This window comes from Melopsittacus undulatus, chromosome 6 (assembly GCF_012275295.1).
Source record: "Melopsittacus undulatus isolate bMelUnd1 chromosome 6, bMelUnd1.mat.Z, whole genome shotgun sequence".
NCBI lineage: Eukaryota > Metazoa > Chordata > Aves > Psittaciformes > Psittaculidae > Melopsittacus > Melopsittacus undulatus.
The window spans coordinates 35922992-35934417 of NC_047532.1; the positions used below are offsets into that span (position 1 = coordinate 35922992).

At 44.0% G+C, this 11426-nt stretch overlaps 1 protein-coding gene across 2 annotated transcripts in view; it reads left to right on the top strand.

Moving 5' to 3' along the window:
• Positions 1–11289, top strand: part of LOC101876094 (mediator complex subunit 12L) — a 63293-nt gene extending 52004 nt beyond the window's left edge. For both annotated transcript variants that reach the window (XM_031054928.1, XM_031054929.1), the window contains 5 exons: positions 3230–3450; positions 5415–5571; positions 6604–6669; positions 10015–10096; positions 10553–11289. In XM_031054928.1, coding sequence (XP_030910788.1) covers positions 3230–3450; positions 5415–5571; positions 6604–6669; positions 10015–10096; positions 10553–10605 — 579 coding nt within the window. In that variant the 3' untranslated portion in view covers positions 10606–11289. The remainder of the gene's footprint in view (positions 1–3229; positions 3451–5414; positions 5572–6603; positions 6670–10014; positions 10097–10552) is intronic.
• Positions 11290–11426: the final 137 nt, after the last annotated feature.

Below are 11426 nucleotides of genomic sequence, written 5' to 3' on the forward strand. Positions count from 1 at the left end.
TGATACCAGTAATTCTTTATTATATCACAGTCATAGAATCGTAGAATAATTTGGGATGGAAAGGACCTTAAGATCATCTAATTCTAACCTAACTACCATGGGAAGGGACACCTCACACTAAACCATGTCACCCAAGGCTCTGTCCAACCTGGCCTTGAACACTGCCAGGGATGGAGCATTCACAACTTCCCTGGGCAACCGATTTCAGTGCCTCACCACCTACACAGTAAAAAATTTCTTCCTTATATCCAATCTAAATTTCCCCTGTTTAAGTTTTAACCCATTACCCCTTGTCCTATCACTACAGTCTCTAATGAAGAGTCCCTCCCCAGCATCCCTATAAGCCTCCTTCAGGTACTGGAAGGCTGCTATGAGGTCTCCACGCAGCCTTCTCTTCCCCAGGCTAAACAGCCCCAACTTTCTCAGCCTGTCTTCATATGGGAGGTGCTCCAGTCCCCTGATCATCCTCGTGGCCCTCCTCTGGACTTGTTCCAACAGTTCCATGTCCTTTCTATGTTGAGGACACCAGGACTGCACACAATACTCCAAGTGAGGTCTCATGAGAGCAGAGTGGAGGGGCAGGATCACCTCCTTCAACCTGCTGGTCACGCTCCTTTTGATGCAGTCCAGCATACGGTTGGCTTTCTGGGCTGCGAGTGCACAGTGAAGCCGACTCATGTTCATTTTCTCATTGACCAGCACCCCCAAGTCCTTCTCCGCTGGGCTGCTCTGAATCTCTTCTGTGCCCAACCTGTAGCTGTGCCTGGGATTGCTCTGACCCAGGTGTAGGACCTTGCACTTTGCACTGTTAAACTTCATGAGGTTGGCATTGGCCCACTTCTCAAGTGCATTCAGGTCCCTCTGGATGGCATTCCTTCCCTCCAGCATATCCACACATCTTGGTGTCATTGGCAAACTTGCTAAGGGTGCACTCGATCCCACTGCCCATGTTACTGACAAAGATATTAAACAAGACCGGTCCCAACACCGACCCCTGAGGGACACCACTCATTACTGGTGTCCAGCTGGACATTGAGCCATTGACCATAACTCTTTGTGTGCAGCCATCCAGCCAGTTCTTTATCCACCGAGTGGTCCGTCTGTCAAACTGATGTCTCTCCAGTTTAGAGTAAAGGATGTCATGTGGGACAGTGTCAAAATGCTTTGCACAAGTCCAGGTAGATGATATCAGCTGTGCTGCCCCTGTCCATCAGTTTCATAGCCCCATCATAGAAGGCCACCAAATTGGTCAGGCAGGATTTGCTGTTGTTGAAGCCATGCTGGCTGTCACCAGCCACCTTGTTGTTTTTCATGTGCCTTCCCATAGTTTCCAAGAGAATCTGCTCCCAGATTTTGCCAGGCACAGAGGTGAGGCTGACTGGTCTGTAGTTTTCCTGGGTCTTCCATTTTCCACTTCTTGGAAATGGGGGTTATATTTCCCTTTTTCCAGTTGTTGGGAACTTCACCCGACTGCCATGATTTTTCAAATGTGATGGCCAGTGGCTTCACAACTTCATTTGCCAGCTCCTTCAGGACCTACGGATGTATTTCATCAGGTCCCATGGACTTGTACACATTCAGGTTCCTAAGATGATCTTAAACCAGATCCTCTCCTACAGTGGGCTTAAGGTCTTCATTCTCACAGTCCCTGAGTCTGTGTTCCAAAAATTGGGTGGTGTCATCAGAGTCTTTGCCAGTGGAGACTGAGGCAAAGAAGCCGTTCAGAACCTCAGCCTTGTCCAAGTCCTGTGTAGCCAGTTCTCCTGATAGCTTCTGGAGAGGGCCTACATTATTTCTAGTCTGTCTTTTGATAGCAGCATACCTATAGAATCCCTTCCTGTTATCCTGACATCCCTGGCCAGATTAAATTCTAACTGAGCCTTAACTTTCTTGACCTGGTCCCTAGCTTCCCAGGCAACATCCCTTTGTTCTTTCCAGGCTGCCTGTCTTCACTTCCACCTTCTATAAGCTTCCTTTTTCCTTCTGAGCTTTCTCAGCAGCATCTTATACATCTTATTCTCCTGGCCTTCTTGCCCCATTTTCTTCTTGTCAGGATGCCATGCTCCTGAGCTTGGAGCTGGTGATCCTTGTATATCAACCAGCAGTCTTGGGCACTCCTGCCCTCTAGGGATTTATCCCATGGAACCTTACTAAGCAGGTTCCTGAAGAGGCCAAAGTCTGCTCTCTTGAGGTCCAGGGCAGTGAGCTTGCTGCATGCCCTTCTCACTGCTCTGAGGATCTTGAACTCCACCATCTCATGATCACTGCAGCCAGGGCTGTTCTGGAGTGTCACATTCCCCACCAGCTCCCCCCCTGTTAGTGAGCACAAGGTCAAGCACGGCATGTCTCCTTGTCGGCTCCTCTATTACTTGCAGGAGGAAGTTGTCTTCCACACAATTGAGGAACCTCCTGGTTTACTTGTGCTGAGCTGTACAATACCTCCAACAGATACTGGGGTGGTTGAATTCCCCCATGAGGACAAGGGCCTGCAAGCATGAAGCTGCTCCTACCTATTTTAGAGGGCTTCATTCACACAGTCCTCCTAATCAGGAGTCCTGTACTAAACACCCTCAGTAATGCCCCCCATTGTAGTTCTCCCTTTGACCCTGCCCCCCAAACTCTCTGTTGACTCATGATCTCTCCCCAGACAGAGGTCCATACTCTCCAGCCTATTGTTGACATAAATTGCTACATCCCTTTCCCATCTGCCTGGCTTTCCTGAAGAGCCTGTAACCTTCCATTCCAGCAGTCCAGTCATAGGAGCCATCCCACCATGTTTCTGTGATGCCAATGATATCATATCCCTGTAGAGTGCACATATCTCCAGTTTCTTTTGTTTATTCCCCATACTACATGCGTTTGTATACAGGTATATGATACATCTGGTATAGAGGTCATTTGGGGATAGGAAATGGAGAGAGAGATGGGCCTGTGGAGCAGAACCCCACTCCTGCTCAGTGCTGCTCAGGGAAGGGTAGCACGGTGTGGGTTCCATCCTGTGGTGTGTGACCACATTGTAGCTGCCTGAACCCACAAACAGAAGTGGGGTACAGCCAGAGTGAGGGACCCACAGATCAGTTTGTGGGTTCAGCAGTGCATCTCACTGACTTGCCTCCAGTTGTTGAGGCTTTGGTTCTTTGAGAAGGGCAAGGGTGGCCTCTTCCTGTAGTAGTTAGTCTAATTTAAATAGGGGCACAGCAAAGTCACTCTCCTGTCTGTCTCCCTGCAGAGCATGCCTCATGGATACACCATGTACAGCACTCAGATGCCTTTGCAGCAGCAGCCGTCTGGTGGTGTAGTGCTCTCCCCCAGCTACAACCCACGAACATACTCAGCAGTGCATTCCAGCCCCACTCTGATGGAGAGGCTGCGGCAGATGCAGCAGCAGCCCAGCGGATATATCCAACAGCAGGCAGCTGCCTATGTCCAGCCTTTGGCAGGCTCGCAGCGGTGAGCTTCTGCAGTTCTCACAGCTGGTAACACTGCAGGATTTTAATGGCAACTTTGTTTTGAGGTCTAAAGCTTTATTTAAAATAAAGTGTATTAATCCAAATGATAATCCCCAATCACTGGGTCTAATTAGCAAGAAATAGGCCTTTCTCTCCAATTTCACCTTATTTTTTCCCTCATTTAATTTTAAGTTGGTCTTGGCATGTATTGTAGCCCAATTGTCCTGTGTGTTTGTAGAATGTAAAAATTCATCTAAAGTTAGCTGTTGGATCCTATTTCACTACACGCACAAATATGGTATCCATATTATGCTAACAGGTGTGGTATTACACCATAAATATTGCAGGTTTACCAAAGGGTCTGTAGTCAGGAAAATGTAAGAAAAACTTGTTAGTTTAACTAGCAATAGACAAATAAATTTCGTTTAAGCCTGAATAGGTTAAATTGACTTCAGTTTGGAAGTAGCTGAGTTGCAGTGCCTATGAGAAACAGGAAACAGATAAAGAAATATAATGAAAGAGAAGACAAATGAAGCAGGAAAGAAATCTGTAAAAGAAAGTGTTAGAGGGTAAGCAGAGTGGAAAAATGGAGTTTCCAATTGCAGTCTTGAATCAAGTATGTTGTTTGTTTTTTTTCCAATAGTCTAGCTTTGTCAAACTGACACTACAGGTCTGAACCAGAAATTTCCATTTTGAATAGACATGTTCAATAGAGTAACTCCGAAAACCACAGGCTCAAATTAAAGAGAGTGTGGGGTGTGTGTGTGTGAACAGTCAAAATTTTCAAGGTCTGCCTCAGTAGGCACTCACCAGCTGTAGGTGAAGTAGCAGCTGTGCAGTGCAGCCCTCTCCCCATGTGTGGGTCGCAGGTTCACTGAACAGCACAGCAGCACATAGACGTTGGTCATCAGAAGGTGGTCTGGCCTGTCAGCACAGCTTTTGCCCTGTCTCCCTTCTCCTGTGCAATTCATTCTGCAGTACCCCTGATGTTACCAATTACAGATACTCTTCATTTTCTGCTTCAGCGCTAATCTGATCCCAAAATGAAAGTCTCCTTTAGATGCTAAGTTCAAGTGTGCTTGGATGATTTGCTCATTAATTGCTTGTTGCAAGCAGCGTATGAGCATCATGTATGTAGCTATACAATACTCTCTCAATCATTATTTAATGAAATCAGTGTTTCTGGAATTGTGTTACTGTATATTCTGCAATAATCCTTAATTCTTTAAAGTTCTTGCAAGCCTGGATATCTTAAGAGTATGTTCAATTTGGGGCATTTGTTCCTTCTCAAAAAGTTTGGCCTTGATTTGTTTGAAAACCTTGTATGAAAACCTACAGAAAGCTTTGGTTGAAAGCCTTGCATTAAAAACTACAAATGCCTTGCATTAGGAATACAGCTGCTAACCTGAACTGCCTTCTCTTCTCTGAGTTTTAAACAGGCAAGATAAATTGCAAGCTAGCTAACATGTTCTCTCAGTGTATGTCTTTCTGCTTTGTCAATGCTAATTACTCCCAAAAGATCCAAAGAAAGTATTTTTTGCTTGGTGTGTTTTTTCAGTATGTTAGAAAGTAAAAAGACCACCTTGTGATGACTGATTTTAAATTCATGGTAATGTAACTATGAGATACTTTGGTCTGGAGAACATTTTAATGCTTATGTGGAATTCTTGCTTGAAATGTGAAAAGTCATCACTCTCCCTAGTAAAGCAAGAATTGAGTGCTTGGATCTGTTCTTGTTTAGAGGAGCATGTTATGTATATCAGTAACTGGGCAATAGCATGGTACAGTTTCTGTTATGGGATATTGTTCAAAGCATTCAGATTTGGAAATACGTTCTTCCTGTAAAATGTAGTGTCTTTTAGATCCACAGAAGTCTAATGTTGCAGTTCATAGTTGAGTACTCCTAGACTAACTTATGTTTGGTCTGTAAATGGAGTAAAATCCATTATATTTTTCCTCAATCAGATTGAGCCATCAGCCTTTGCAGCCAAATTCACTGGTTGGAGGGGGACTGGACAGTGCAATGACCACAAGTCCTCATCCAACCCTGAACTCAGTACAGCTGCCTCCGGAGCCAGTGAGACAGAGACAGCAGCAGATGCGACAGCAGAGACTCTTTCAGGTGAGGGATTTGGCTGCACTGGTGGCAAGCGGTATTTCAGTGCAGGAGGGGAGTGTAAATATGACTGTATCAGGTGACCGTGTTACACACTTGCACATGCCTTTAAGTCTAAAAGCAGCAGAGCCTGGTGCCATAAATCACAGAATCATAGAACTTTTACTTGAGTACAGTAACACATTGTTTACATTTGGAATTTCCAAAAGAGAGTTCTGGACAGATGTAAAATTCAGTATGTTTGTTTTTCAAGATTGTAGAATGCCTTTGGAGAAGGTAAATTTGAGAATGGCTTAGCTGAATGTGCTAAGACAAAAGCAGTGGCTGTGCTATCTGGCCTTATAATGTATGCCGATTAAACCAAAGGGTTTGCTTCCTGGCCTATTTCCTATGTTCTGATTTGCTGATATATTTTTAATTCAGAGGCAAGTATCAGTTTATCGCCTAAATACACAGGGCTTGGCACAGGGGAAGTATGTTACATTAAAAATCCTTCCCATAGCCCTTTGATTAGGTTCATGTTGTCATTTAAATGCAATAGCTGTCTGTGCCAGTTCTTGTCCAATGATAATGTACTTTATATAAATATTTTTATGTTGTAGCAAACTGAACATACCAGGGTTTGAGTTTTTTGTTGTTTTTTTTCCTATTAACAAAGCTCCTTGTCAGCCTTGGTGTGGCTGACAATGAAACTGGGGAGCTGTGAGGCTGATTTCCTAAATGGGGCTTTCAGTAACCAATGCTGTAAGGGAGACCAGATCTTATGCTGGAAATCAGTCATGAAAAGCCACACTGCCTGGCTCGTAGTTGTTCCCTGAGGCAGTGTGTGTGTGCAGGGTCATTCTTGTTTCAGTCATAGCATTATAGATTAGTATGGGTTGGAAGGGACCTTAAAGAATTTCTTCCTCACATCCAGCCTGAGTCTCTCCTCTTTTAGTTTAAAACCATCATCCCTCATCCTATTGCAACAGGCTCTGCTAAGAAGTCTCTCCCCTTCTTTCTTATTTTTATGATTTTTCAATGCCTGTTGTCTCTCAGTTGCAGCAGCAGCCAGGACAGCAGCAGGCACTTGGTCTCCAGCCCATGCAACCACAGCAGCCTTTGGTAAGCAGAGGAAACTGACATATTTTGGGGGGTGCGAGGGTAGTGGCAGTGTGAGGTTTGTCACAGCAGCATGGCAGCCTGGGAGATGAGATTTGTGCAAGCTTCCCTGCACCGCTGCCTGCATGCTGGTGCTGCTGCCATGGTGCCTTCAGTGCCATTCCTCCACCACTCTGAAGACAGGATGTGTGGGTGCCCAGTGCGGGTGGTGACAGGCCTGTTTTGCTGTGTCTTGAGCTGGCTGCAAGCTGCAGCTGTGATAACAGTGTACTGGTTGGGGCTCAATAGCCTCTAGTGCGTCTGGGGAGCTCCTGGCTGGCTCCTGCGTCTGGGGTAGGAGCAGACTGCATCTGTCCACAGAAGACCATGGAAATGGCAACCATCTTGCCAAAACATGGCATGAAGTTGGTTGCACATGTGCTGAGGTGTCACACTGCTGAGCTCAGATGGGGAGGCAGGTACTGCTTTGAATGCAGGCCTTGGCAAGGAGGGCTTGTGCACTGCCCTGCTCACTCCCAGCGTCTCTGCCACAGCGTGGTTGAGTTTGCTATCCAAAGACACTCCTTCTAGGACTGGAGCACATGCTGCCTCCTACACTGCCATGTTTCATTCACCAGTTCGATCAAAACTGATACCAAAGTTGGGCCAACGATGACATGTTGTTTTGGTTGAAAAAAAGATTTACGTATGTGTAGGAAAAGTTCCAATGTTTCATTTCAACATATCGTGTTTGAAGTTACACATAGCAGTATTGACTTAAAACTAGCCAATAGCGGTGGCTGATATCCCAGGTGATACAGATAACCATCCATTGCAGTTCTCCTGAGAGTGACCTGTGGATATAGTAAAAAAAACCAAACAGAAGGGTACTGGTGTCTTCTTAATTCTGTGTGTCTCTTTTGTCACCAGTAACGTAGACTGTCCAGACTGACTGCCTTAAATCTATTTGTGTGAACTCAGAGGGGGCAAACAATGAGAGACTTTAAAGTCCTCGGTCTTACTCCTAGTGCAGCATAAATAAAGGACTGTTCTGAAAATCTGATACAGAACCAAGTGCTGTTAAGCCCCCTGGAAAGTCAGGAATCTCTTTTTCTGGGGGTCTAATGGTACCTTTCAGTAGTCCCAAAGCAGCAGGCCAAGACAGCAGGAACAATTTCCTCCTTTTATGCTTGCTGTCCTATGTGGTTTTATATGTTATCCTAATTAATATATCATCATAATAATGAATAGCCCTTGCTAACTTAAAACCTTAAACTTGGTAAGAAATACCTATAGTTGCTTCTGATGCATATAAACTGATAGATTTTTCTGTAGTTGTGATATTTTGAAGTGAAAGCAGGGCAATTGTCTACAACTGAGGCTACATGTGGAGGAAGTTTCTGCTGTAATACTAGGAAAAGCATTCAGTTGGAAATGCAGGGTGCTGATGGTGGCATTTCTCCACGTCGTTGTCTGGGGGGGGGGGGGGGTGGGCGAGCATCCACGCTCCCTCTGGCGTCGAGTGTGGACACTGGCAGCTCCACCGCTGCCAAGCTCTAGACTGGCCTTGGCTCATGACACAGGAAACCATTAATGACTTTGGGCTTCTGATTTTTTTGCTTGTACTGCTAACAGGCTGGGGAAAAATGGGGTTTGTTGTTTGAAAATCCTTTTAAATTTAATCATTAGGCATAAAACAGAGTTGCATGAAGACGGCTGCACAAACAAAATTACTTTTGAGACACTCCTTTATGCTGAACTGGAGCCTTTTATAGTTTAATGAGTGATATTACCAGTCACTGTCGGTACCAAATTATTATTATGGACACGTCCACTGAATTTACAGTATCATTATGCTTCTTTTCTCTATTTGGGTGGTTTTTCCAGACAAAACTAAGGTAGGTGAAGATAACTAGAAAAAGTTTGCTGTAGAAAAATGGAGAATACAGTTATGCTGGAATTTCTAGTTTCTGAGTTCAAAAGCATTTATCAACAGGATGTGGTAAAGAAATTTGGATGCAGCTTGTAAGTGTAAGAAATCCTGAGGTGGTTAATGCTTTTGACTAACCTCAGCATTTACTAAGGACTGTTAGCCAAAAGATTACACAATGTATTCTAAGTAAACGATTTGGTTTTAGAAAGGGAAAATATGCTGAAATCTCATAAAACACTGAAATTCCCTTCAGTAAGCAAAAGGTTTCACTGAAACACAGCATGGGTGTTTTCTGTGCTGTGTATGATGTTATTAGAGTATTGAATAAATCCAGTTTTATTCAACATACCAGGTTTTCACACTAGTCAGCTAATTGTGTATCCTTGTGCAGAGACCTAAAATATTACTTCATTAGAAACATTTTTACCAAATCTAATTAGAAGGAAAATTCTGGGTGTGGAAGACAGATCTAGAGAGCTGAGAGGCCCTGGGGACTGGCAAGAGAGTATGTGGTGGAGGCTTGGTCTGGTCTGTGCTTGCCAGTACAACAGTGCCTGCAGTGGTCACGATTTCCCTTCCAGGAGGTAAGCACTGGGGAGCTGTGCCCTCAGTGCTCTGCCCTCTGGAGTCTGAGGTGCCTGGTGCACAGACATTCTTCTTTCACATGGGTGATGTATTTTCCAAGGGAAGAAGTGCTGGTTGTATACACAGACCTCTGCCCCCAGAGGTGTCCATCCCTATGGCACACACAGATGGTCTGTGTCATGTTGATCTGTCATACCTCAGTAGTGTGGTGTGCACTGTATTCAGTGCTCTGACATACAGGTTGATGATCAATAGAAGTTGTTAATGGAGAAAGAGTTTTTTCCTGAATAACAGCCAGAAGCATGGAAAGCTTACCCTTCCTCACATCTGAAGTGCCACTGCCCCAGGGAATATGTTTTTCTAGAAGCCTCTTTTTGATTACTATGTTTCAACTACACATAAGTGTTTAAAAATGGTAAAAAGACTGTTAATTTTGATTTGCAGTTTTGATTTGACTAGCCTTTGCACAATGCAGACAGTAAAGCTGCCTAGAGTGACTGGCATCTTCAGAGGTGGAAGAGACAGAGACTGACTCTATCCCCTTTACCCAGCTGGACACACGTGACACCTGTAACACAACTGAAAATGTGTGAAATCTCACACATCTCACTGTCTAAGGGAATAACGAGAACAAATACTCTGGAAGCTCCAAGTGTGTCCCATGTGTCTTTGCTGTGCTGTTAGAAGCCAGTTATGGCCCACTATGGAGAAACATCTGCTGGCTGCTGCCCCATGTGCAGGGGAGCTCTGTCAGCAGCTGATGGGTCACACAGGCTGAACTTCTCTGCAGTTATCTGGCACAGAACTTAACACCGTGCCTATTTATTTCTTCTTTCATGTTTCTTTTGCAGTTTCCAAGGCAAGGCTTACAGCAGACACAGCAGCAACAACAGACAGCAGCGCTGGTCAGGCAGCTCCAGAAGCAGCTCTCCAGTACGTGAGATGCACACTTACATAGATGTATGTAGATACATAGGTATATTTGAATGTGGAATTATCTTTCTGGAGATATTCTGCTTATTTAAATGCTGCCATATATATGTGTAAGAAATTTAGCTGCTGACAGCTGGTTACCCATCCCAGCAATGATGCTATACCAAAATTCTGGTGCCAGTGCATCCCACAGGCTGGTCTCCAGAAGAACTCCAGTCACCTGCAGGACAGGTGCTGGTGGCCTCATCACGATTTGCCACATTTTCTCCTCTTACTTCTACAGTTCTACCACAGGCAAAGTCCCCAGGGAACTGAGCATCACTGGTGTGTGTTAGGTGTGTAAGGAAGTGCAATGATTGTTAAGTGAGCTACTGCTGTATGAAACACCAATGTTTTCTGTACTGCTGTGGAACGCAGCTGTGAGGCAGTATCACTTCTCTTTGCTTTATCCACCAGGTAACCAGCCACAGCCAGGAGTGAACCAGTATGGACACCCGTCACACTTCTGAGCTGGAGACGGGAGGGAGACATAAGGCTATGTTTGCACTGAAGAACAGAACATTCAAAAATCAATGCACTAATTATTGCTAGAAAGCAGACTTTTGTTTTCTTCTCTTATTATTTCAATAACTATTTTTTGTGCTGCAGTTGATGTGAATATGTAACAAGGTGGGTTTGGGGGTAGGGGATTTTTTTGCATTTAACTAGATTTAAATGTATGAATTTGTGGGCCTATTTGAAGAATGTTATTGCAGATTTTATGAATTTGGTGCTTTTTAGGTCCTATTACTTTTAAGGTGGACAAAGAATACTGGACTTGTTTGTGGGAAACACTTCTTTTTATATATTCTTTGGTTTGGGTTTTTTGTTGCTTTTTTGGTTTTGTTTCCTTTTTTTTTAAAGAAAGAAGAACTGTACTGGACCAAACTACTGAACTGAAAGGCATAGAAGTTAATTTGTTCATTAGAATGCTCACCTCTTTCTTTGTTGGTAGAACAAGCATCAATTTAAATTGTGTTCATTTGACTGCAGTTTTCATATGCACTTTATAAAGTTCTTTGTTTAAAGTACCAATTTTCTCTTGCTCTTATTGTGGTAAGAAGGTGCTGAAGTAGGTTTTATTGCTTGTATTAGAACTTCTTAAAGTTTATATTAAAAGCCACAGTGTAATGTTAATAAACCTACTAGAAGTAGCAGTGTTTCCTATTTGGTCTTTTTAATACAAAGGTCACTGGTGATCAGTGCTAAAGGAGAGCATGGCACTGCAATGAGGACTGAACAATCAAAGCAGGTTTTGCCCAACTCCTGCAAGGAAATCTCCGAGTTCAGC